The sequence below is a fragment of the Odocoileus virginianus genome, chromosome 15, assembly GCF_023699985.2.
Source record: "Odocoileus virginianus isolate 20LAN1187 ecotype Illinois chromosome 15, Ovbor_1.2, whole genome shotgun sequence".
NCBI classification, from domain to species: Eukaryota; Metazoa; Chordata; class Mammalia; order Artiodactyla; family Cervidae; genus Odocoileus; species Odocoileus virginianus.
This window is the reverse complement of record NC_069688.1, coordinates 14,255,452-14,282,600: the sequence shown is the minus strand read 5'-3', so window position 1 is coordinate 14,282,600 and position 27,149 is coordinate 14,255,452. Positions and strand designations below refer to the sequence as shown.

Genomic DNA, 27,149 nt, shown 5'->3' with positions numbered 1-27,149 from the left:
ACTAATAAACAGCCTCCCTGCCTTGACTTTAAACTGACTGAGTCATGACTAATACAATAGGGACAGCTGCTGTGCTGGAATCAAATTATATTCTGTTTGTGCTATAATCCTCTTCTAATGATCAATTAATTCTTCCAACAACATGAAATGAGGTCCATTTGGCATGAAGTGGGCTTGGCAAATCAGTAGAGGCCTCTAAATAATAACCGTTTTTTTTTTTTCATGGTCACAAATCATCCCAGGAATAGACATCAAGTTCATCAGGGTGTAGTGTCTGGAATATATATATATATTTTTTCCTTTTGTGAATCTGAAGACAGCAACTATTCATATTTAGTCTTATGTCATCTTTTCCAACATACTTTCTCAAAGATCCATAAGAAAGGCTTTGGGGTCATAAACTAAAGCACTTTAAGTATACTGGAATGGAACTCATCTGAGTCTAAACATCTTTTAACCCCTTTAAGGCAGCTTGGTGATTTCTACCACTGCACCTATCTTAGCTCTTTTATTTTTAATTTTTCCCAGGCTTTTTATTTTGTATTGTGGTAGAGCCAATTAACAATTATCTCGGCTTTAATTTCTCTTACAGCTATTTTCTTTATTCTTTACAGCTTGAGGATTTTTTTTTTTAATAGAGAAAATCCTAGCAAAATAGACACTGGGTATTTCTGTTTTCTTTCAGTTGTCTGATCACATCATATCATTTGGTCTCAAGCAATGGGATTCTCTTTCTTTTTCTTCTAGCTTTTAATACTGAGCATTAAAATACCCCCTCCCCTAACAAAAAATAAAAGCCCCTTTTGTTCTTAAACCCGACTGTATTCCTGAATCTCCCCTTTCATGTCTGTGGCCCTTTTTTGTATTTTCCTTTGTTATGAGTTACTCCTCCAAACCCCTGCCCTTTAACATCCTGATTTTATTGGGCATTGACTTGTCTGAGTGCATCTCTTTCCTTCCACATTCACATCACTAGGGTTTGCAGGTCAGAATCTGGATCTATGTACTTCCCAACTCCTCTGAAACCATACTCTTTTTAATAGACTTTACTATGAAATTATGTGTGTTTTAAAAATACAATCTTCCCCCCCCCCAATTTAAAGATTAATCCTTGCTTTTAAGAAAAGGTTTAGTAGCTTAAAGAAAGCACATTATAGCAGAGACTTCTGACTCTCTGAATATCCATCCTTCCTTCTGCTTGAGATACTATTGTTACCCGGGCTGCCCAGAATCAACCCTACATCTCCTAATCTCCCTTGCATGTGGATGTGACCTTGTGATTATCTTTTAGACAGTGGAATGTGAGCAGAAGGGATATGTACCATTTTGTGGATTTTTGTTCTTAAACCTTCTGTTACTCCTTTTTCCTGATTTTGCTGGCCAGAATGAAATTGCAGCTGATTTGGTGGTGAGCATTCTTCAACTAGGCTCAGCTGTAAAGAATCTGCCTGCAACGCAGGAGACACAGGAGATATGGGTTCGATCCCTGGATTAGGAAGATCCCCTGGAGGAGGGCATGGCATCCCACTCCAGTATTCTTGCCTGGAGAACCCCATGAACAGAGGAATCAGGGGGGCTACAGTTCATAGGGTCGCCAAGAGTCAGGCACGACTGAAGTGATTTTTTTTTAACTATGTGCAACCAGGGCAACATCTTAGATATGGTCTTCCATCCAGATCTCAGGCGCCTGGGTACAGACACTGTGGAGACAGTCTATCGGCTCTGGAATGTAAACATCCAGGGTTTATATAAGAAATGCATTTGTATCTCCCTAAATCAAATTTTTGGGTTTGTGACAGTAACCTCACTTGTATCTTAGCAAAACAGTCATTAATTCAATAGGGATTTATCCCAGTCACAGTGCTTACACTTTGTTCACAAAGAAGCATAATGATGATAATCATAGTTGCAACACTTGGTAGTTGTTTACTACATAGGGTACTTCTCTGTTGTGCCAGGCACTATGCTTTTTGCACAGATTAGTTTATTTAATGCTGATGTCAGCTTTGTTAGGTAGACACTATACTTGTATTACTCTCATTTTTCAAAAAAAAATTGACACACAGGAAGATTGGTGAATTGTCTAAGGTCATACAGGACAGTTAGCCGAGAAAGGATTTGAGTCAGTCGGTCTGACTCTGGAGCTATTACTTTGTACTGTCTCAAGACAAGACCATGTCATGGTGCTGCTCATGGCAGATTCTGAGACAGGTCAAGTTACTTAACATGATAATAATAGTAAAGACATATGACTAAAGTGTTGTGGCAAAACAGAAAAAAAAAAAGCTGTGCAGAATTGGAAGGCAGCAATGAACTTTCCCTGGGAAAAGCTGAAAATAAGGAAAGTGAAAGAGCACACATTAGATAGAAGATACATGCATCTTCTGCAAAGGTTTCTGAGTAGTAAGACACTCAGTGATGGGAATTAGGATCTATTGGAGAGAATGGAGTGAAACTATACCACAAATCATGACTGCTACCATTCATCGTTATGTATTGGGCTTCCCTGGTGGCTCAGAAGGTAAGGAATCAGCCTGCAACAGGGGAAACCTGGGTTTGATCCCTGGGTTGGGAAGATTCCCTGGAGGAGGGCATGGCAACCCGCTCCAGTATTCTTGTCTGGAGAATGCCCATGGACCAGAGGAGCCTGGTGGGCTGCAATCCATGGGATCGCAAAGAGTGGAACATGACTGAGCGACTAAGCACGTCATTATGTGTCAGTACATATTCATTCTACTTTATATACATAAATTCAATCAATCCTCGTAACAACCCTCTGAGGTAGGTGTTGTTATCATTAACTTCATTTTAGATGAAGACACTGAGCCACAGAGAGGTGAAGTAACTTGGCCCAAGGTCACACAACTAATAATTAATAGAACCTACTAGTTTGGCTTCAGAGTCCTGCAGCAGTCTAGGTCCAATCAGAAGAAACCACATGGTAGGTTAAAGAGGGGATGTGAATGTTAAGAATTAGATAAAAGTAAAATGTGAGATAAAAGGAAACTATGGTATCTTGGACTGAGGGAGGGTCCTCAAGGACAAACTTGAGAGGGGTCTGGATCTCATTGGAGAGAGCATGGGTTGGCTACCAGATAGCAGAGACATTTGCTCATTTAGCAGGCTGGAGGCGGTCCAGGATAGCTGGGTAAACAAGAGAGAAGAGGGTGGAGGAGCGTGATCACTAACCAGCCTCAAGGGGAGCCATGGGAATCTGGGAGCCGGCAGGGACAGAAGACCTTTAAGACGCTGGGGACTGGAGAGATGGAGGCAGAAGGACTGCTAAGTGCATCACCCTGCTCCCCTGAAAGGCTTGCTAGGTGGCTGCCTGCAGCCCTTGCAGGGCTCTAGTTTCTGCGTCAAGAGGGCTGCATAAAGGTTATTGCAAGGCTAGAGCTGCAAGGTCACAGAAGGACAGATCTTGGGGCTGTGGCAGGAGCAGACCCTATTGGATGTTTTTGAGACCACACTCCTAACCCTGGTTGGTTCCCAGAAACCGCAGGAAGCTTCTTCCTTCAGTGCATTTAATAGAGAAGGTTTAACACTGTGCTCATTTTAAAGGATAAATGCTTAAAGGAATTCCATTATTTATTATTAAGTCTGTTGAAGTATGTATTTGGACCTGAGAAGTAATACATTGATAACTGACACAACGACTTACATTAAGTCTTGAGGACTTTTGGGCTTTAGAACTCATGAGACTGGGAGAATCGGACTGCATATATATATATATATATATATATATATGGTCTATAATCCAATCTAACAATTTCGGTTTTCAGAATGGGAAATACCCGATCAGCTGTATATGTCCCTTGCAAATATAAACATTCAGAAGGATACAAATCTAAAGTGAAAGCCCTCCATGCCATTCATTCAACAGAGATAAACACTTTTAACAATCTGGTGTCTTTCCTTCCAGACTGCTGGCAAATAAATATATGATTAACACTAAAAGGGCACTATGAGGATTTTCAAAACTGCTCCTACTCTATGAAAGAATCAGTATATCTTTTTGAGTCAGTATATTTGGAATGAACATCCCTCCACCATTCCACCATCCTTTTCGCTCCCCGCGCCCCCTCGCCCCTCTCAAAAATGAACCTTTTTCACACACAAGATCCTCTTATTTCACTTGCACACGTGGAGTCTTCCCAATCTCATCGGCCGCAGCTGGCAAGGGGTTAGAGGGTGTCAGACTCCTCCGAGACTCATGAAACACCGTTTACCAATTCCAAGCCCTCCCCTGACTCCCCTCTCAAGTGGCCAGCCGCTGACCTCTTTTTTTCCCACGCTGATCGAAACCACGCTGTTCCCAAGTCTCCAGCACTCTCGGAACACTGCAGCTCTAAGACCACGTGCCGCGTGGCCCCGCCCCTGGCCCCCGACCCCACCCACCTGGCGGGCTTTCGCAAACCAGGAACCACACAGTCCTCCACGTCCCTGGCTCCGCCCACTATGAACTCAAGCCGCTCACCCACCCAGGATCCGCCCCTGTCGCTCAGACTCCACCCTCAACGGCACTGCCACGGAGCGCCTCGAGCTCCGCCCACCTCTTTCCGCGCCAGGACTTTGCATCGCTAGCCCCGCCCAAGTTCCGCCCACCAGAACCTGCCCAGCCAATCCAGGGCCGCCCGAGTCCAGCCACTGACAACAACTCTCTTCATTCCCAGCTCCGCCCTCCCGGAACCTGCCACGGGCATCTCGAGCTTCTGCGCGGGATCCTGCGCTTTCAGCCACTCAGGCTCCGCCCACCCTGCCCCAGGCCCCATCACCCGGGGGCGCCACCGGCGGCCTCGGGCTCCTCCCAGTCCGCCCAGCGAACCAGCGCTGCGTGTGGTGCGCCGGCTCCTCCTCCGAAGCCCGCCAGCGGGGCCGGTCCGTTTCGTACGCCTCTGGCCCGTGCCCAGGCCCGCCATGGAAGGGAACGCCCCCGTCGCCGCAGCCGCCGAGTATCAGCCGGCCAGCCCCCCGCGGGACGCCTGTGTCTACAACAGCTGCTACTGGTGAGGGGGCGCGGGGGCAGCCCCCGGCGTCTCCCCGGCCCACTCGGCGGTGGAGACGCAGCCGGGCTCCGCCTCTTCCCGGCCCCTCCCCGGGGGCGCTCTGGGCCTGGCTTGAGGGTTTTCCGGTTTGAGGGGCGGAGGGAGACAGAATGGCAGCCCTAGAGTCTAGAGTGGAGCGTGGGCATTCGGAGGGTGTTGGGGGAGGGGGGTAGTATCCGCCAGGAAGGGTCGAGTCGCTGGTGGTTTACTTCTGCCTGGCCTTTTTCTCCTGGACCTTTCTCAGGGGATCTCGGTGCTTGGGGGCGCATGGAAGGGGAGTTGCAGGCGGAGGGTGGAGGGTAGAGAGCCTTTGAAAATTATTGTACTAAATTAAAGCCCAAGTGGTTTCGCACTGATGTGAAGGTCATTTTAATTTTCGAAGAGAATGAAAGCACAGAGATTTTGCAATAACATTCCCAAGGTCACTCATTGAAGGCAGCCAGGATTCCAAGTCAGGCCCCGTTGTACCAGAAACTAGGAGCCTAAAGACCACCACGTCGTTACTATAATAGTGGTTAGGTTTACACGTGGTACTCAGTATATGCCGAGCCTTGTTCCCAGACGTTTCAGTAAACGAATTCGTTTTTCCCCACAGTGCATTAGGAGGAAGGTACTATTACTCCCGTTTTAAGGGTGAGCACGTCGAAGCACAGAGGGTTGCAAGAAATTTGCCTACTTGTGAGGGACAGGGAGACCTAGCTATAGTCCATAGGGTGGCAGAGTCGGATACGACTTAGCGACTGAACAACAACGTAGCTTGTGAGTGAAGGAAGGCAGATTGGGAACAGAGTCCTCACACTGTACCCCTTTCCTAGACTTCTGTGATGGAATTACAACCCTTAATCTTGGTCTTTTTCACTCCTACGCCTACCATTCCCTTGCTTGAATGGAGACTTCCAGTCCTGCACAAGAAACCTCAGGGTCCTCTGAAACTACCTTTCCTCCTTCAGCTGGTCACCAAACCAGTGCTACGAAGAGCTGGAGTTTGTTCAGCTCTGCATGTCAGGCCCAGTGCCAAGTACTTCCTTTCAGGCTTAGGAGATAGATCTATTATTATCCTTTTTCTCATTTCCTTTCCTAATGAAAATACTGAATCACAGGGAGGTCTTTAGTTTGCCCAAGGTCACACATCTAGCAAGGGCTTCCCTGGCGGCTCGGATGGTAAAGAATCCACCTGCAATGCAGGAGACCTGGGTTCGATCCGAGTTGGGAAGATCCCCTGGAGAAGGGAAAGGCTAACCACTCCAGTATTCTGGCCTGGAGAATCCCATGGACTGTAGGGTTGCAAAGAGTGGGACAGGACTGAGTGACTTTCACTTTCACACATCTAGCAAGTGGTGGTGCCGAACTTGGAAACTCCAGGGTAGGTGCTGCTTCTACATTTTATTTCTGCCCCTCCTCTCACCTTAGTCCTCTTAGTTCTTGTCTCTGAGATCCATTCATTGTTTTATTCATTAATGCAATAAATGTTTACGGAGGATGTGAAGCAGGATCCTAGACACTAGGGATACTGCAGTGAACAATGTAGACATATTCCCTGGTAAGATTTCATAGTTCTTACATTTTTGTTGGGGGAAAGCAGACAAAAGCAAGTTTAACCACACTTGGGTGTGTTGAGTGCTGTGAGAAAAATAGAACAAGATAAGAGATGGTGACTCATTATATTATTAGGATACTTAAATACGTTGATAAAATGACATTAGAACAGAGAGCTGAAGAAAGAGGGCAGGAGCTTTGTGGAAATTGGCAGGAGATTCCTCCAGGCAGGGGGACAGCAGGTACAGAGGCTCTCAGAAGGAAGCTGGCGAGAGTATTCGAGGAATAACAGAGAGGCCGACATAATAGGAGTGCAGTGATTCAGTGGAAGAATACTAGGAGATGAATATCTGTTCAGTTGATCGTCTCCTCTTGGTTCCTTCAGCCATAGATAGGTCTGTCCCTCCTCGGGTCTGGCCACTGGGGCCTGTTCTGGTCCTTCCTAACAGGCATCTCTGCCCAACTCTCCCATAGCCTATTAAGTCTAATTTTCAGCTGGCTTCATACTGCTCAAAGTCAGTCTAAATTTGAATGTACCCAGAGAACCACCTGGAGCTTATAGAATATGCAGATCTTAGGGTCCAACCCCAGAGAGCCTGGATGTGTGAGCTGCACTGTAGAGCAGTCTGAGTCTGGCCCATTGATCCTGTTTCAGGAGCTTAGGGCCAGACAAAAAAGTCTATCTCCTGCGTATAGCAAGCACTCTAAAGATCTGGTCACCATCTGTTCCTGTGACCTATTCGTGAACCTGGCTTCTCTGCTCTGCCCAAGGGTTTCTCAGCCTTGCCTCTGTTGACATTTTGAGCATGGAGATTCTTTGTTTGGGCATCTGTTCTGTGTAGGGCAGGCTCTACCCATTAGATACCAACCCTCCCCCAATCTGTCACAACCCAAAATGTCACCAGCTATTGCCAAATGTTCCTTAGGGGACAAGATTACCTCTGATGGAGAACCAGTGCTTATCCTGTCCAAACTCATCAGGCTGGCACACCTTTCTGTCTGCTCCTGCGGATTCTTCGAACTTGGAATAAATGCCTCCTCTTGACATCTGTTAGCTTCTGTCAGATGTCACTTAGCTTTTAAGACCCAGCTTAATGATAATAGTGGTAGCTAATATTTGTGTTTCTGTGCAGTTTGCAAAGCATTTAAAAATTATTTATTTGGCTGCACCAGGTCTTTGTTGCAGCATGCGGGATCTTTAGTTGTGGCATGTGAACTCTTACGAGTTGTGGCATGTGGGATTTAGTTCCCTGACCAGGGCTCAAACCCAGGCCCCTGCATTGGAAGCACAGAGTCTTAGCCCCTGGACTACCAGGGAAGTCTCCTGCAAAGCATTTTTGATTCTGTTGTAATTGTTTCGGATTTTTCAAATAGTTGTTAAGCACTTGTGTTCCAGGGATCCTCCCCTTCTGCATGCTTCTCTATCAGCTCATCACCAGTCACCCCTGCAGAATCCCAGTCCCAGTACTGCTTTGTCAGCGTCTCTGCTACGCAGATACTCAGCTGACAGCCTGGGGCGTTATTGTTATCACCCCCCCCCCATTTTTTTTAAACCAATTAAATGAGTTGCAGGACTCACAGCTAATCTGCAGCACTTTCTATTCCAGTGGTGACTCCCAGCATTTGCAAGGATGAGGCCCTCTTTTTTTTTTAATTAGCATTAAAAGTTTTATGAGATCCTCCTTCATGGTATTAGTTGTACTCTTGAAAACAAAATTGTTGATGAAAAGGGACTACAAATTCAATATCTCTTAGGTTTAATTTTTTTCTCTGTGTAATGGTCACTTATGTTTGAAAAGTAATAAGCAAAATACGTCCAAGCTACATGTGTATTTAGCCAGCCAGTAGTGCTCATGGTACATATGGCTTTGAGGACTTTTGGGGTTAACTCTGTGTCCATTCTTGGGAGGGGGAAGGGGAACACACACGGAGAACCCGCTGACCTATTTCCTCCATCATCCTGTATCCCTCAAAATGAATGACTCCCTCCTCTGTACTTGCTCTATGCATCTTTTATGGTCTCCTGCGGTGCTCGATTATTTATGGATATGTGTGGCTCCTCTCATCGTCTTCGACTCTGGTTTATCATTCTAAACTCCACGCTCTCAGCGTGGTGATTGGTACATCACTGGCTGTTGTTGATAGTCAGCACTCCTGAATGTCTCTAGGTTGGAAAGACAAATGTCTTCTCAAAGCTCTGTCTGAGACCATCCAGGTTAAACAAATTTTAGCTACTACATGTTATATGTCATATTGAAACAGTTAACATGTTATTACTCTGTGCTGCATGTCCCATAGAATTATTCGCATTCTCCTGTTGGTATCTCTGCCACCATTTTTTTCCCCATAAGACTTCTTGGATATTCTAGGGAAAAACAAAATCATGGGAGAAAAATACAGACACTTAACCGGTACTTTCAGTCTGGCTGAGTGAAGTGTTGAGACAGGTGAACAAGGGCAAGGCTGAGTGAAAAGTGTGTCTGCAAAGAATTGTACCAGTCCTCACTGCCACTTCCAGGTTGCATGGTGTAGGTGGCTGGAATTAAGGTTTTGACAAATTGAGTCACTTGTGTGAGCAGAATATTGGTGTAGCTCGTTCTGAGCAAAGCTGCCGTGTGCCCTGATAGAAGGAGACAGGAACCCAAAGCTTGGGCGGTGAATACCGCCAGGAGTGCTGGAGTGTGACTGCCAGCATGGCTTAGCTTGATGCACTGGGCATTGCTTTACTTCGGTAGTTCTTACCATTGCTTCATAACAGCTGAAGGCCTCTCATACAGAAGAGAGATTCTTCTAGGATAGGAGAATAAGAAAGATGGATTTCAGTTCAGCCTGAGGAGGAGCTTTCTAAAAGTCAGGACCTCCTCCATACCAGAGGGGCTTGGGGAATAGCATTCACAAGAGGCTCCCTCCAGAAGAATTCCTGGACATATCCCATAACCATCCTGATTTTTTCCAGGCAGGAGCCCTCCTACACAGTACCCATCCTGCCATTTCCAAAGGGAAGCAGCCAATCAATGTTAAGATTTATTGAGTATTGATGGTATGATTATACGCACTTTACAGAGGAGAAAATCAGACACTCAGAGAGGTCAAGGTGTCCAAAACTTACTACCTTGTAAGTGGCTGAACTGGAATTCAAGTCCCTGGACTCAGAACTTTTAGAATACTGATGGAGCATTTGAGCACTTAAAATGCCTCTGCTAACAGAGGCAGTGAGCTCTGTGTCCGCAGAGGGGTCCACGCACAGTTCAGGTTCGTAACAGCTGTTGCTGGGGATGTTTCAGAGGAGGTACAATTGTTAGCCAGTTTTTGGAGGAGGTGGTGTTTAAGGTCTCTGCCAACTTTTTTTTTTTTAATGTAATAATCGGTCTTTTGTTCAAATGTGAAAGACACTGAGTGTTCTTGCTTAATTATATTGCTTAAACAATTATTTTATTCCAGTGAAGAAAATATTTGGAAGCTCTGTGAATACATCAAAAACCACAACCAGTATCCTTTAGAAGAGTGTTACGCTGTCTTCATATCTAATGAGAGGAAGATGGTAAGTTGGGGAGTGATTGCAGAAAGAAGGATGACATTTGAAGTTAAATAGAGGATGGGTTTAGCTTATTCTAAAATGTGCTTTATAAAATATGGCAACAGTTCAAAGTTTGTTTTTGAATCAGATTTTTTTCCTACAAGGATGTAGTTAAGAGTTTAGTTTCTCAAACTTAAGGATAAAGATGTTTATGACATAGTTTTTTTTTTTTTTTATGACATAGTTTTAAAAAGGTATATGAAATAGCTTTTAACATAAAATATATATTTGCAGTGATTGGAAAAAAAAAGAGTTTAGTTTCTAACTTGCAGGTAGGGAAATATGTGATGGTATGTTTATGCAAATTCAGTTCCCTTTCTTTAAGTATTAAGTTAGAGCTTTTTAAAATGCTTAGATTAGAAGCACATATGCTCAGGTTTGAAGGAAAAGTTTCTTTCCTGAGTTGTATGGAACTACATTAAACTTCTATAAAGTATTAAAAAAAAAAAGTAAACTGTTCATAGTTTGTAAAGCACGTTTGTGAGCATCATGTTGTTTGATCCCAGTGGTTATCTTGTGAAGTAGTCAGGGTCTGGACAGCTGTTTCCGTTTTGTAGATGAGGAAATAGAGACTTGGGAAGATTCCATGAATGATTAAGTGGGAGAGCAAGAGGTGAACCTGCCAGGACTTCCGACCCCTAGTTTGGGTCTCTTTCTACTCTCCAGAGAACATCTTAACAATGAATTATTGCTCCTTCATCATTAAGAACCCTTGGAAAGATTTGGACTTCTTCTTATCTGTTCATTCTTCCACCTCACTTGTTGGTTGTTTTGAAATATTTTATTTTCCATGTGTGTATTGCCTAAAAGAAGTGGTTGCTCTGTAAAGTTGTGACTCAGGAAGTGTATTGTATTTGTAGATACCTATCTGGAAGCAGCAGGCAAGACCCGAAGATGGACCTGTCATCTGGGTAAGATGGTCAGCACAGCCAGCCTCTGATGCAGCAGTACTTGTAATCCAGGAGCGGTCTTTGTGTTTTGGTAAAGCAGAAATGATGGGGCAGTAGAGAAAGACTATGATAATTATTAACAATTTGACCTTTGGATGACAGATGTTATTTGGTCTAAGGCAGAAGCACTGACGGGCATGTTTTCTTTTAATTTTCAAATTATTATAGAAGTGATTTTAAATGGCTGATGTAGCAGATAAAATTATTGTCTAGACTCTTGTCTATCTAGCACTGGAAGGAACTTCAGCAGCATCTCATCCATCTGTACAGTAGAGTTATCCAGAGACTGAAAAATACAGGTTTCTGGGAATTCCAGTGTTTAGGACTCAGGGCTTTCACTGGCAGAAGCCTAGGTTCAATCCCTAATCGGGAAACTAAGATCCTGCTTGTTGCCTGATATGGCCAAAAAAAAAATATATATATATATATATGTGTGTGTATATATATGTGTGTGTATATATGTGTATATATATGTGTGTATATATATATGTGTGTATATATGTGTATATATATATATGTGTGTATATATATATGTGTGTGTATATATATATATATATATGTGTATATATATATATATATACAGGCTTCTAATCTAGTTGATCTAAAGGTTTGGGAATTTGTGTTCTTAGCAAACTTCTGAGAGAGCATGACTGGCATTTGAAAAACACAGATCTGTTCCAACCCATTCATTTTTCAGGTGAAGAAACAAGCCCAGAAAGGCACAGTGACTAGGTCAGGGTCACCTGGCTGATCGGTGGCAGAACGGTGTCCTTTCCAGCATACATCCATATGTCACCTTAACCTGAAGAATGGTGCCCTGAAGAATGGAATTGTTTGTGCTAAGAAACATGGGAGATAAAAGAAAAGCTCCATTCATGATAATGTAACAAACATCAAGTTTCTGATGCATATTTAGGATAAGACATCATTTGAATTGGCTTCATTTATTTATTTAACATATATGTATTGAGTGCGTGTTATATATGAGGCACAAAATAGACTGAAACTCTTGGCCTCATGGAGCTCACACCCTTGCTTCCTTCACTAGCAGGAGACTCCCTGCTCTGAAGCCCGAATCCAGCAGCGTTGGGCTGGGAGCACAGGCTGAGTGAGGCACATTGGGGTTAAGCCCAAGTCCCCTCCTGGTGGGCTGTGTGAGCTGGACGGGTTACTTACCATCCTTCGGTGTCCTCCTCTGGTCACTGGAGGCCTCAGGGAGATGCTTATTTGAAGCATCACTCTGGTATCTGCACCAGTGCTCTAAAAGCACTAGCAAGTTTTTTTTAGCAGAGCAGTAGAAGCCCAGCTGTGGACTGCCCATCTGCCCTAGCATCATGCCCCTTGCTGAAGTGCTCAGCTTCTGGTCTTCAGGGAAGTTGCAGGGAAAGGACCTGTGGTCATGCCCTCCTTACACAGCAGCTCCTGGTGGAGAGTCCTATTTCAGGAAGTCGCCTGCAGACTTCCTGTGTGGAATACACCTCTGGCAGTTGATCTGTGCCCCTCACTGCTGTTCTGTTGTAGGTGATGGGTGAGCCTCCCTCAGTGGGTGGAGACCAACCCCTCAGGAAGAGGTCACGTTCTAAGTGGGCGCTCCTGCCTCTAGCCTGCGGTGTCTTTTCCAGGCGTTTGGACAAGCTCTTCACCTGGCTCAGAGAGTGAAGCTGCTTCTGGAGTGTGTACTCCTTGGTCCCCATCTCTGCCTCTCCTCATGGAAGTGGCCTGCTTTTCCCATTGGCCATCTGCTATGTAGGAACATAGACCTAAGCTAGCCAGAAGGATATTCCTTGTTTATGCCTTTCCTTTTTTTAAAAATTTTTTTTGCAGCATGCAGGATCTTAGTTCCCCAACTAGGGATCAAACCTGTCATCCCTTTGGTAGAAGAGCAGAGGCCTAAGCACTGGACTGCCCAGAAAGTCTCTGCTTATGCCTTTCCACAAGCTATGTTCTCTTTCTGGAGAGCTCTCCGCTTTAGGCAAGATGCAGCCTTTCCTCAGTGAAACTCCCCTTATTAGTTGGGTCCCTGTCCCCCTTGTGGGGGCCCCCCGCCACTTGGGTTGGTTTTTAAGAAGGCTGAGTATTTACATAATAATTTCATTAATTCTCTCAGTAACACTGTGAGTAATACTATGAGGTAAACACTACAGTTGGGCTTCCCTTGTGGTTCAGTTGGTAAAGAATCCACCTGCAATGCAGGAGACCCTGGTTTGCTTCCTGGGTTGGGAAGGTCCCCTGGAAAAGGGAATGGCTACCCATTCCAGTATTCTGGCCTGGAGAAGATCCTAGCAGGCTGCAGTCCATGGAGCCACAAAGAGTCAGACACTACTGAGCAACTTCACTTTCAAACACTACAGTTGTCCCCATTTTACAGATGAGGAAACTGAGGCCGGTTGGTGGTGGGGCTGAGGTTGAACTGGGTGATCTCGCCTCACATGCCCTAACCCGCAGGTTCTGCCTCCTGCCTTCCCTCATCCTCTCACTCCTCTGCCACTGTTGACTTGGGTTTCCCACTCACTTCTCCAGGAACTTCTTGAATGTTTGGGCCTATCTTTCTCATCTCTGTATCTGTATTTTAATAGCAGGGTTTCCCACAAGTAATTGGGAATATGTATTAAAAAAAAATAACATGAATTAGATGTCAGGAGAGAACCCGATTTGGGATATGGCAGAGACTACTGCTGGCAGGGATGGGAGAAGATCAAAGATGGACTCCTGAGTGGGGAAAGCATTTGAGCCAGAGCTGGAGTGATGAATTGGGGGAGAGCAGTGGAGACGGCAGTGCAGGTGGAGTGGAATAACATGAAGAAGCCCAGGGGGCCGAAGTCGTGGACTGTTACAGCAGAGGGTTGGATGCATTAAAGGGGGGATGGGGAGAAGCGTTCATTTCTGATGCTCTTTCTGCTTTCCTAAGATAGAATTGGAGCCAAAGGAAGCACTTTGGGCTCTGATGGCGCAGTGTTTCCAGTCTCAATTAATTGTCTTCTACCTACCTCACAGGGTCAAATGAAACATTTAAGAAAGTGCTTTGTAAGCTCTGAAGTACTAGAAACGTATGGTATTCCTAACATTGTACTAATGTGATTGGACTTTTTAATCTCACAGTGCTGTTCTCTGTGCGAGCGTTTTTCCGAGGCACTCTAGGCATCAGACTGCCCTCATGTCCATTGATGAATCTTCCTGACATCCATTCCAGCTCTTAGCTGGCTTGGGCAGCACCCCGTGTCTGGGGGTGAGAGTGAGAGTTCACATGCATGCTGGGACGCAGCTCTGCGGGAGAAGTTCTGTGTGTCCTTTTTAATGGCCCCAGATTAGGGCATGACTGATTGAAAAGCAATAGCAGCGACATTTAAAAAAATTGATTTCTTTAGCTGCGCTGGGTCTTAGTTGCAGCATGAGGGATCTTTTATCTTCGTTGCGGCATGAGAACTCTCAGTTGTGGCATGTGGGATCCAGTTCCTTGACCAGGGGTTGAACCCAGGCCCTCTGCATTGGGAGCACGGAGTCTTAGTCACTGGATCACCAGAGAAGTCCCAGCAACAACATTTTAAAGTCCTTCTTCCCCTCTCCAGGCTGACCTCAGGCCGTTCCCCTTTGTTAATGGTTTCGAGGATATCCTTATAGACTTTTTCTCTGTACTCATATGCATGCCTGTGCACTTCTGAACACACACATCTGTCTTACACATCAATTTTAAAATACTGTATGATACATAATCTGCAATTTGCTTTTTCCATCCAACTGTGTAACATGGAGTTAATCCAGTTTCCACAGAAGTTTACCTAATTCTTTTTAGCAACTGCACAGTACCCCATCTTACGGCTGCCTTGTGGTTTGTTAGCCTTTCCCCTCTTGGTGGACTTCTGATTGTTTCTGAATCTTCACTGTTAAAAACAGCACTTCAGAGATTTTCTTTGAATATATACCTTTACTTGCATATGGCAGTTTTTCTCTAGGATGAATTCCTAATGGTAAAATTGCTGGGTTGAAGGTATACATTTAATGTACACGAACATTTCCACTTTGATATAACTTCCCTGTCACTGGACATCTGGTCTGTTTTCATGGTTTTGTGTTTGCTTTGTTATTTTAAGGAGGGCTGTATTAGTCTTGTATATGTTTTTTTTTTTTTTCATTTATTTTTATTAGTTGGAAGCTAATTACTTTACATCATTGCAGTGGTTTTTGTCATACATTGAAATGAATTAGCCATGGATTTACATGTATATGTATATGTTTTTGGTGGTAGATAGGCATTATTACTATAACCTTGGAATGCTCCATCATAAGGTAACCTGGTTAACTTCAACTTTTACTTCTAGGATTACCATGTTGTCTTGCTTCATGTTTCAAGCGGAGGACAGAGCTTCATTTATGACCTTGACACTGTCCTGCCATTCCCCTGCCCCTTTGACACATACGTGGAAGATGCCTTTAAGTCTGACGAGGACATCCATCCACAGTTCAGAAGGTGAGGAAATTCAGGGTGGATTTACCTACTTTTCTGAAGTTATACTTTGACGATTATACAGTTACTTTCTTTGCGTGTTTGTTTCTGCGTTGGTTTTGTAAAGATTGCTTGTCTTGGCTTCACCATTGAGTTGATATTTGAGAGTCATGTACTACACAGAAGATTCAAAATATTTTGAAGTTTTAAACATTGTCCGTCGTATGAAAGGCTGGCAGTCTTTAAAACTTTGTGTGATGAGATCCAAAACATTTTCTTTAAGTCAGTTTCAGAATGTCTCTCATACTCTTATTTTTGGATGTGTGGGTGGTGGGGTAGTGTGGGTTGGGGGATCTGGATGCCATATGATGCCAAAATTGGGAGGACTATGATAGACTTCCTTGGTAGCTTAGATGGTAAAAAATCTTCCCACAATGCAGGAGACCCAGGTTCAACCCCTAGGTCAGGAAGATCCCCTGGAGAAGGGAATGGCAACCCACTCCAGTATTCTTATCTGGAGAATCCCATGGACAGAGGAACCTGGCGGGCTATAGTCCATGGGGTCACACAGTGTCTGACACGACTGAGTGACTAACACTTTCCTGATATCAGCACCTGAAAATTATGCCCTTGACCCCTGATATATTCACTGAGTAAGTAAAGGTAACTGGATAGATTTCCATGCCTTTGTAGTTTGGAATGTCAGCTGATCATTTCTCATGGCATCTTTAACAGGTGTTATAGCCACATATCTGTTTGTGTATCACTGATAGTGGAGAAGGAAATGGCAACTGACTCCAGTATTCTTGCCTGGACAATTCCATGGACAGAGTAACCTGGTGGGCTATAGCCCATGGGGTTGCAAGAGTCGGACATGACTTAGCAACTAAACTATCTGCCTGTCACTAATAGTAAAAAAATGTCTGCCTAGTTTTTTGCATGTCATAGAAAATGAGTCTTAAGAATTGAGTTAGAATTTCAACTGTTACATAAATGAGTGTTGGTTTACCTGCAGGAAATTTAGAGTGATCCGTGCAGACTCGTATCTGAAGAACTTTGCTTCTGACCGATCTCACATGAAAGACTCCAGTGGGAACTGGAGAGAGCCTCCCCCGTCGTATCCCTGCATCGAGACTGGAGGTGAGCCAGGGATGCCCTCTCAGAGGGGTTTCCCATCAGTGTGCTGGTGAGCGAGTTCCCTTAACCAAGGATAGGAAGTGCACTCTCGTTTGGGTAAGACTCCCGGGGTGGTCAGGAGGTGAGCGGGAGTGTAGTTGTGTGTATTTATCAGACTCAGGAATGGAGGCTCAGAGAGCAGGATTGGACGGTTTCATGGGAGAGGAAAGGCTTCAGGGAGCCAAACCACAACCCTGTTGCTGGAATATCAGCTGTCCCTGCCTCTGGTCCACCAGACTTGGGGAGAACTGTGTGTTTGTGCCACTTCACCATGGGACGTGTAGAGCCTCCCCATGGTGGGGCTTCATGTTATGGTGAAGGGAATCCCCTGGTGCCTCTTTGAGACCTGTGAAATCTCTGTAATAAAATCTGCATTAGAAAGGCAGTGAGAGCTAGCTGGTTTTATTGTCCCACTCATCTCATTTATGTTCTTTTAGGCATCAGTCCAGTTAATAATTTATCAAGGCTTAAGTAGATCAAGGGTTCTTCACCACGTTACTGTTGTCTGGCATTCACCTGGGTGAATTTATTGTGGGAAGTAATTCACAAGGTTGCCATTAATTGGTAAAAACCATCCTATGATGAGGATGCTGCTGTCTAAGTCAAGATGTTCTGCAGGCTGTAAAGGAGGCCAGAAAAATAAGACATTAGAGTTCAGAGTTCAGCAGGGAAGAAAGTAAAAAGTGTATTTGGTATATTTGAAGGAAGTGAACACTGAAGGAGGATTCCATCTCTGATTTTTGAGGCTCTCTGTGGAAAGCTGTCATGATTTTTAAAGTTCACATTGGCATTGCTTCGGGTCCACCAACCTGGTTCCCAGGCTCAGCATCAGAACTGGGCTAGCTTAGGTCAAGAGAGGCCTTCATGGGTCTTGCTTTCATCTCGCACACCCTACTGGGTGTGGTCTGGACAGTGCCCGTGTGGCTCGCTGTGTCTCTTCCACATAGGAGCACTGACACAGAAGCTGAATGTCGTAAGCCTTCAGCAAACCTTGTCAGCCCCCGTCCTCCTTGAGGTGTTCCTTTGGGTTTTGGTGACTGCTTCCCAGGAGGTGCTGTTTGTGCCAGCCCCCTCCTATCTTATGTTCGTCTCCTCTTCACTTGGCAGACATGGACACTGGAGCCCCTGGAGGTCCAGCCCTCTGCCTGCCCCCGGGCACCGCTGGAGGAGGGCGGCCGGGTCTGTTACCTCCCTGTGCTCGAGAGCAGGGAAGGGGATGTCTTTTTTTGCCCCTGGGTAACTAGCTCATCGGTGGCCTCCTGAACTTGAGGTTGTAACTCAAAAGAATCTGCTCTAAACATACTGGTTTCTCATGTAGTAATTTAACCATGTGGCCATGTTCTCTTGTGTGGTCAGTCCATTAATTCAAGCCCTGTATTTATCAATTGAACCGACCCAGGAGTCGACCCGGGGTCTCCTGCATTGCAGGCAGATTCTTTACCAGCTGAGCTGCCAGGGAAGCTCCATTTATCAAAGAAATGTGTGTGAAGCTGGGATAAGGGAGAATTACTTTTAGCTCAGTTGTGTCCGACTCTTTGCAACCCAATGGACTATACAGTCCGTGGACTTCTCCAGGCCAGAATATTGGAGTGGGTAGCTGTTCCCTTTTCCAGGGGATCTTCCCAACCCAGGGATCGAACCCAGGTCTGCACTGCAGGTGGATTCTTTACCAGCTGAGCCACCAGGGAAGCCCTGTTTATCAAAGGAATGTGTTTGAAGTTAGGATAAAGGGGGATTACTTTTAGCTAATTAGTATTGCTTTATTTTTAAAAACAAGTTAAAAAAGCTTCCAAGAAGACATCAAACTTTCAATTAATGCCTGTTTTAGATACTTTCATAGCAGCTTTACTTGGTTCCCTGCATTTAGTTGTGGAATTGGCCCTTAGGGGCTTAAAATTTATCACATTTCATACATTTCACATTACATTTTGGCCCCAATATTTAATAATTTTGGTGGCCATGTGTCTGCAGGCCCCGTTTTTAATTTAGCGTTTAGTGTATTTTAGATAAAGGAAACTACGCCCTCCTCTTTTTGCCCATTTCTGATAAGAAGGAAACCGAGATTCAGTCTTGCAGCCTTGCCCTAAAGGCTCAGTTCCAGCACCAGCCTTTGATGGCTCAGTTTTTAAGGACCTTTCCCAAGTCTTGGACTGAACTGTAGGGTACACCATGACTGCCCCTTTCTCTTTCTAAGCCTTTTGCTGCCTCTCATCCTTTCATTTCCTGTTCTCAAATGATGTGTTATAGTGACACTGGCTAATTTGAGCTCAGCTGGCGGATCAATGTTATACGTAAATGGAAATATTATAGTGCCTCTTAAGGAGGTACAGGCAAATGCTGATTTGTTACACACTGATCTTTAAAAATTTTATTTTATTTTTATACACTGGTAGGTAATGAATGCCTACAGATAATCATTTTTTATTTAATTGCATTAAAAAGTCCTTGAAAATGAATACCACTGTATTTCAGAACTTGAGGTTTCCTTTAGCCATTTGTTAAAGATTTTAGCTGACTTACATGGAGTAAGTCAGGTAAGTAAGTACATCTACCCCATGTAAGGAAGAACTTTTGCCCCCTTTCTCCTGGGAGGCTCATGTGTTTCCTTTATTTTGGATTACTTGGTCATCTTGCATCCCTGGCTGTCTGACCACGTCAACAGAAGTCCTGGTTTTGCTGATTATCTAGCCTTTTTGTTGTAAGACTGTGTTTCTAATGTTCTGTATCCTAAGTGTTTACTTGCATTTTTGAAAAGATGTATTTGTTAGATAATATTATGCTAGTTTTACGTTTTTTCTTTCAGTTTTTTAAAGGTGTCCTTCTGCTTGCTTAGTTTCTGATCAAGAAGCATGCTGTTGTTCTTATATTTGTTTCTCTAAATGTAGTGTATCTTCCCCTCACTCCCCGGCTGCTTTTTAAGTTTTTTTTTCTCTTTATTTCTCATTTTCAGCAATTTGATTATGATGGACTTTAGTTTTCTTTAGACTTAGTCCACATGAGGTTTGTTCAGATTCTTAGATTGGTAGATTTATGGTTTTCATCAAATTTGGAAACATTTGGCCATTATTTCTTCAAATATTCTCTTTGACTGCCACCCTTACCTCCCCTTTTAAAAATAATTCTTGTCCTTCACCTGCACATGCGTTAGATGACTTGTTCTTATTCTCTTAAGTCAGTGATCACTTTTTTCCAGACTTTTTCTGTATGTGTTTCATTTTGAATAATTATTTTGTCTGTAAATTCATTCATCTTTTTTGCTGCATTAATTTGCTGTTAATCCCATCCAGTGCATTTTTTTTTAATTTTACATATTTTATTTTTTCATCTCTAAAAATTCCACTTGGGGCTGATTTACTATCTCCCATTTCTCTCTGTTGTGCCCATGTTTTCCTCTACCCTTTTGAATGTACAGAGTGTGTTTATAATAGCTGATTCTTGTCTGCTGGTTGCGTTCTCTCTGTTATTTCAGTCTGTTTACGTTGGTGGATTTTGTTCTTGATGTTGAGTAGCACTTTCCTGTTTCTTTGTGTGATTCATGACATTTGGTTGGGTGCTGGACTTTGTGAATTTTACATTGTTAGTTGCTAGATCTTGCTGCTGCTGCTGCTGCTAAGTCGCTTCAGTCGTGTCCGACTCTGTGTGACCCCATAGACGGCAGCCCACCAGGCTCCGCCGTCCCTGGAATTCTCCAGGCAAGAACACTGGAGTGGGTTGCCATTTCCTTCTCCAATGCATGAAAGTGAAAAGTGAAAGTGAAGTCACTCATTTGTGTCCGATTCTGTGCGACCCCATGAACTGCAGCCTACAAGGCTCCTCCGTCCATGGGATTTTCCAGGCAAGAGCACTGGAGTGGGTTGCCATTGCCTTCTCCGTGCTAGATCTTGAGGTACTTTTAAAAACAATGTTGGATTCGGTTCTGGCATACAGTTAAATTACAGGGGTCAGGTGGGTCCTTTCAAGGCTTGCTCTTTTAGTATGGGCTTCCCAGGTGGCACTGGTAGTAAAGAACCCACCTGCCAATGCAGGGGACATAAGAGGTGTGGGTTTGATCCCTGGGTCGAGAAGATCCCCTGGAGGGGGAAATGGCAACCCACTCCAGTATTCTTGCCTGGGAAATCCCATGGACAGAGGAGCCTGGCTGGCTACAGTCCATGGGGTCGCAAAGAGCTGGACACGACTGAAGTGACTGAGTGCAGATTCTCAGCAGCCTTTCACCCTGCACTCATTTAGCCTTGCTACTCAGGTGTAACCTTTCTGAGGATTCTGCCAAATGCCCATGTGTTAGGAATTCTCTCCCCCTTGGCTGGTGGGGACCGTGGAAGTTCTGGGAGTTATTAGACCAGCTGCTTTCTGGGCTTCTTTCCTAGCTTCATGAGTTCAGTCCTTAGGCAGACTTGGGGGTAGAGGGTGAGTCCCCTCTGCAGAAGTCTAGAACACTGTCTGCATAGTTCGTCCTCTTCCACACTCTGTCCCCTACACGTAGCTGCCGTGCCCTCCTGGGCCCCGGTCTCTGTCTTCCCATGGGCAGAACCCCATTGCTGTTGTGTGGCTCCTTCTGTGCTGTGTCTGGAAACGCCCCCTGGGCAGTGAACCGGGGGGTCCTAGGGCTCCCTCCCTGTTTCTGCTTTCTCAGCGGTCGGTCGTGTTGGCCACTGTCTGGCTTGTGGAAAGAGATGCTGGATACACTTTGTCCACTTTCCTGACTGTCTTTGATAGGAGTACCGTTCTATAACTATTCTTTAATGAGGACAAGAAGAAATGTGTACACACTTTTAAAAAATGTATGGTATGGAAAATTTAAATCATAAACAAAACTAGACAGAAAATTAGACTTTTCAACAGTTATCAGCTCATGGCTGATAGCCCATCCACTTTCCCCCTTCTTGTATTATGTTGAAGTGAATTCCAGATAGTATGTCCTTTCAACTCTAAATATTTCAGTATGAATCTCTTAAAATATAAGGATTAGTTTATTTAAAGTATGACCACAGTGTCATTATTACAGCTAAAAAATTAAGTTCTTTCAAATCAGCATTTATCTCTCTAGTCAGTGTTTACATTCACAGTTATCTCATAAAGTCGTAATCTTTTTCTTATAGTTCATTTATTTAAATTATTATCCAAATAAAACCCCTGCCTTATGCTTAGTTGTTATGTCTCTGAGGAGTCTTTTTTTAATATATAGAGATTCGTAGTCAAGCTCTTTTTTTTCCTTGTAATTTATTTGTTGAAGAAATGAATCTGGGAGAAAAGATCTGGTTTTGTGGATTGTATCTCTTGTATCCTCTTAATTTCCTGTAAATTGGCAGTCGTATCCAGTAGATCGGCAGTTTGTGTGTGCATTGTTTCATCTAGCTTTTTATTTTGGCATAACTTCAGATTGCTAGAGAACTGGGCAAAACAGCACAGAAAGTTCCTTTGTACCTTTTGCTCAGATTCCAGGCTATCTGAGAAAACCATAGCGTAATTATCTAAAGAAAGAAAATAATAAGTCAATACAAAAGTATCAGTGCAGTACTGTTCACTTACAGACCTTATTTATAGTTTGTGACTTTTACCCCAATTTCTTTTTTCTGGTCCAGAATCTAACCCAGGATGTTACATGTAGTTCTCACGTCTCCTTACACTCCTTCAATCTGTGACAATTTCTTTTTTCCTTTACTTTTACACTTTTGCCCTTTCGAAGGGGCTTCCCTGGTGAAGAATTTTCCTTCCAGTGCAGAAGATGTGGGTTTGGTCTTTGGGTTGGAAAGATCCCCTTGCAGTAGAAATGGCAACCCACTCCAGCATTCTTGCCTGGGAAGTCCCATGGACAGAGGAGCCTGGTGGGCTGCAGTCCATGGGGTCACAAGTCAGACACAACTTAGCAACTAAACAACAGCCCTTTAGAAGGATGCTGATCAGTGACTGTGTATGGTGTCCCTCAGTTTGGGTTTGTGTGATGTTTTTCATGATTCAGTTGAGGTTATACTTTGAGACAAGAATATCACAGAATGATATTGATCCCTTATGAAACCTTTGAATAATTTTCCCTACTTTTGGTCTTTGGGGCTGTTAAACCAGAGTTGTGCCTGCAGTGGACATTTCTTTCATGTATTTTTTAGATTCCAAGATGAACCTGAATGATTTTATCAGCATGGATCCTGAGGTCGGATGGGGAGCCGTCTACTCGCTGCCTGAGTTTGTACATCGGTTTAGCAGCCAGAACTACTAAACTTGACCTCGGGATGTGGTGCTGCAGAGAAACACTAGAATCTGAACCATCCACCCCTTCATCTGAGACAGCAAACATTATGGTACATTTGGCTTGGAATTATGCTTTCCCCTTTTAATTCAATTGAGTTGAAAAAAAAAAAATAGAAACCATTTTTTTGATATGTTAGGTTGAAACTTGATGTAGTTGCTCAGATATTCCTACTGTTCATTTGTTAAAACCTGTGAAGACTTATGCCAGTAATTGCTTTTGTTTTGATATTGATACATGGACTTCGTGCCTCTCTTGGATGTATCATGTCTCTCTAGCTCCACGGTAAGCTCCTGGAGGGCAGGGCCATGGCCCATTGCTTTGTGAACCTCTGATGCCCATAAAGTGTTTGCTTGTAACTGTGCTGCTTCTCAAGAGGGCTGCCATTGTGAGCTGAATCAGCGATAAATGTTAGTCTTTTGGGACCATTATGTTCTTAGGAAAGTTTTCAGCCCTCTCAGGCTTAAGTGTTCTTTGGCCTATTTATATGTTTTTAAATAAAATTGACGTAAATTAATTTTGTTTTGAAGATTTTGTGTCTCTCTTGATAATCTGGGATACTCAAGACTGTCTCAGTTGTAGACAGGAACCCTTGCTTCAAAATGCACTGATCAGTCTTCCTTCTTGAAGATGTGTTTGGAACTTTGGCTTTCATCATCTAATTCCAAATAAAAGACGTTTGGCATTAAAGTAGCATATAGTGATAGTTCTCATTCACATACTCCATGGTTCTGTTCTAAAAAGGAGCACATTTCTTATAATAGGGCTATGCAAGTGTTTGCTCTTAGGTGTGTTTTCTGCTTACTAAGAAATAGATAAATAATAAATAAATAAATAGGAATGGAGAAGGCACTGGCGACCCACTCCAGTACTCTTGCCTGGAAAATCCCATGGATGGAGGAGGAGGAGTCTAGTAGGCTGCTGTCCATGGGGTCGCTAAGAGCTGGACACGACTGAGCGACTTCCCTTTCTGCTTACTAAGAAACTTCCATTCACATCCCCTGCCTTGAGCTTTGGAGGGACACCTGCAGTCATTTCCTCGAGAATCAGTCTCAGGAAATACCACGTATGCAGCTGGTTCAGCTGACCTGGAAGATGCTGAGAGAAAGTGAATCAGCTCTGGTAAGAGGAATATAAATACAGCCTAAATTATGTTTATAAATTAGAGTTCAATATAGACCCTATACTTGGATGACTTTGTTGAGTTTCAGATGGTCATTTAAAAAGTACGTGACTACAGTAAAGAAGGTAAGTTTTGGCAGGTTGGACCCCAGAAATACTTGCCTTGAACAGAAACATTCAGAGGGAACAAAGGATTGTGATCTGATTTATAAATTGCATCTCTGAAGGTTTTTTTCCCCCTTGCCCATTAGTGAGCAGGTTTCCAGTCTGGTATTTAAAATTATGTCTGGTGCAGGCCAGTCAGACAATCTGTGTGTGTTAAGTTTGAACTTTCCAGCCACCTTGCCTTGAAATTGAAAACCCCCTACTTCCAACCAGTGTGGTGAGCAAACGTTATAGGTTTTGTCAACATATCCAGTGGCCGTTGTCATGACTTGCTGGAGGAAGTAGAGGGCATTTGTTTTTTTCTACCTACCACTCCTACAGTACCCTTTGAGAAACTTCTTCGCATATTTCATAGAGTCCCCATGGCCATAAATAAAGGCATGTAGCCTAAGCTGGACCAGGCATGGACCCCAGCCCTGGACAAGTCTAAGAGTGGCCTGTCCCAGGGTTCTCTGCAGTTGCTGTGTTGACGTTCAGAGAAAGACGTTCTCGCTCCTTCGGGACCACTGGGCCAGGGGCCTGGCAGTTTGGGGCTGCTGGGGGCATGCTGACTGCAGAAGAAGGACCTGCCTGCTCACTGCAGCCCAGCAGAGCAGGCGCCAGGGGCATTTCTCAGTGCCTGCATCTTGCTGTGCTTCAAGCCAGCCCCAGCCTTTGAACTTGCGGGTTACACAGACCAGAAGGTTCCTTTTCCTCTCCAGCTTGTGTGAGGAGGAGTGCTGTCACTTCTAACTGATGGGTAGCTTCCCTCACAAGAATTTTTCTTGAGAACGGTTGATTTTGTCAGAAAACTGTAACCATTGTCTCTCTGTGCTTTTCTTTTCCTCTGAGGTCAGATTCGCTTTTCTTATCCTTAGCGTGTGTGAGAGAACTGAATAAATACTGATAAATGCTGTGTGGAAAGAGGAACTTTCAAGAAATGCAGGGGACTAAAGTAGAATTTATTTTTTTGGACTCCAAAATCACTGTGGATGGTGACTGCAGCCATGAAATTAAGACTCTTACTCCTTCGAAGGAAAGTTATGACCAACCTAGATAGCATATTAAAAAGCAGAGATATTACTTTGCCAACAAAGGTCTGTCTGGTCAAGGCTGTGGTTTTTCCAGTGGTCATGTATGGATGTGAGAGTTGGACTGTGAAGAAAGCTGAGTGCCAAAAAATTGATGCTTTTGACCTGTGGTGCTGGAGAAGACTCTTGAGAGTCCCTTGGACTGCAAGGAGATCCAACCAGTCCATCCTAAAGGAGATCAGTCCTGGGTGTTCATTGGAAGGACTCATGCTGAAGCTGAAACTCCAATACTTTGGCCACCTGATGTGAAGAGTTGACTCATTGGAGAAGACCCTGATGCTGGGAGGGATTGGGGGCAGGAGGAGAAAGGGACGACAGAGGATGAGATGGCTGGGTGGCATCACCGACTCGATGGGCATGAGTTTGAGTAAACTCCGGGAGTTGGTGATGGACAGGGAGGCCTGGCGTACTGTGATTCATGGGGTCACAAAGAGTCAGACACGACTGAGCGACTGAACTGAACTGAAAGTAGAATTTGTAGTTGACTCTGAAAATAAGAGAAATAAGGCATCTCTGGGAATCTTGATAGGGAAGCAATTACATGATATAAAATGGCTCCCAGGTCAGTAGAACTGACTATAGCTGATTGTGGGTATTACCATGGCTTTTACAAATGATTGTGTCTTTCAGAAGAAGGGCTCATTAGCAGTGGAAGTAAAGACAAACTGTGGTTTTTCTCAGCTTAATTTTTAATTGTTGTTTAGTCACTAAGTTGTGTTTGATTTTTATGACCCCATGGACTGAAGCCTGCCAGGGCCCTTTGTCCATGGAATTCTCCAGACAAGAATACTGGAGTGGGTTGCTATTTCCTTTTCCAGGCTGTCTTTCCCATGCAGGAATCGAACCCAAGTCTCCTGCATTGGCAGGCAGATTCTTTACCACTGAGTCACCAGGAAAGCCTCTCAATAGCTTTCTTGAGATGGAATTCAAATAATAAGCAATTTACCCTTTTCAAGTACACAGTCTGATGGCTTTTAATTTGTTCGGAGTTGGGTGTCAATTTCAGAACACTTTCCTTACTCCCAAAAGGATCCCTGCACCCCTTAGCTGTCACTCTCCATTTCCCCTCCCTCCACCCCAGGCAGCCACTAATCTTTTTTTTTGTCTTCGTGGATTTGCCTGTTCTGGATATTTCACATACATGAAATAAGATACTGTGTGGCCTTTGGGGACTGGCTTCTCTCACCGAGCATCATGGTTTCAAGACTCGGTCATGTTGTAGAGTGTGTCAGTGCTTCATTTTTTTTCACTGGCGAATAATTATTTTTAAAAAGCTGGTACATGCACATTGTACAAATTCAAAAGAGAGGGGAAAGATATATGATAGAAAGTACTCTTCCCCCCCATCCTCACCTTAAATTTAAGGTGCATTCTGATTTCCCTACCCAGAAGTAACGTTTTCTGTTTCTTTTATGGCCTTGTGGGAATGTTTTAGTGCCCATTAAAGCATATATGTTTAATGTATTAATTATTGTGTATTTTTATTATTAGTTATTATGTATTCTGGTTTCTGTTTTCTTCCACAAATGGTAACATTCTAAAAGTACCATTCTGCATCTTTTAGAAGTTAATATATTTGGATATTTTCCAATCAGTACATGTTGAACTTCCTCATTCCTTTTAAAGGATATATTGTAGTCTATGGCGTGCATGGTTCATAATTTAACAGTCCTGAAGTTGTTTTAGTCTCTTGGTACAACCCCCCCCCCCCCAAAAAAAAGTTCAAGGAGTATTTTTGGCTATGCATCTTTATAGCAGCTTTTGAGATAAGTTTTTAAAGTGTAGACCGCTAATTGTCCCACTGAATCCATTCTTTTTTTTCT

General features: G+C 43.8%; 1 protein-coding gene and 2 long non-coding RNA genes across 3 annotated transcripts; 2 read left to right on the top strand and 1 right to left on the bottom strand.

The window, feature by feature from the left end:
- Positions 1-3,570: 3,570 nt before the first annotated feature.
- On the bottom strand, positions 3,571-4,372 carry LOC139038441 (uncharacterized). Its single transcript, XR_011491408.1, has 2 exons — positions 4,279-4,372; positions 3,571-4,173 (listed from the first exon to the last, which is right to left on the bottom strand). It is a non-coding gene; the product is annotated as an uncharacterized lncRNA (long non-coding RNA).
- Positions 4,373-4,666: 294 nt separating this feature from the next.
- NTAQ1 (N-terminal glutamine amidase 1) lies at positions 4,667-23,486 on the top strand. Its single transcript, XM_020879029.2, has 6 exons — positions 4,667-5,006; positions 10,023-10,122; positions 11,019-11,069; positions 15,425-15,573; positions 16,565-16,689; positions 22,830-23,486. Exons 1-6 carry the CDS (start codon positions 4,918-4,920, stop codon positions 22,937-22,939), a joined length of 624 nt encoding a protein of 207 aa, XP_020734688.1. The 5' UTR covers positions 4,667-4,917; the 3' UTR covers positions 22,940-23,486.
- Positions 23,487-23,825: 339 nt separating this feature from the next.
- On the top strand, positions 23,826-26,792 carry LOC139038440 (uncharacterized). Its single transcript, XR_011491407.1, has 2 exons — positions 23,826-24,091; positions 25,093-26,792. It is a non-coding gene; the product is annotated as an uncharacterized lncRNA (long non-coding RNA).
- Positions 26,793-27,149: the final 357 nt, after the last annotated feature.

What these genes read in the sequence shown, in the direction of transcription:
- NTAQ1 (XM_020879029.2), top strand. Translation starts at nt 4,918, where the DNA reads ATGGAAGGGAACGCCCCCGTCGCCGCAGCCGCCGAGTATCAGCCGGCC. An exon ending in TATCTAATGAGAGGAAGATG is followed by an intron (nt 10,123 to 11,018) that starts GTAAGTTGGGGA and finishes TTGTATTTGTAG; the next exon opens with ATACCTATCTGGAAGCAGCA. An exon ending in AAGATGGACCTGTCATCTGG is followed by an intron (nt 11,070 to 15,424) that starts GTAAGATGGTCA and finishes TTTTACTTCTAG; the next exon opens with GATTACCATGTTGTCTTGCT.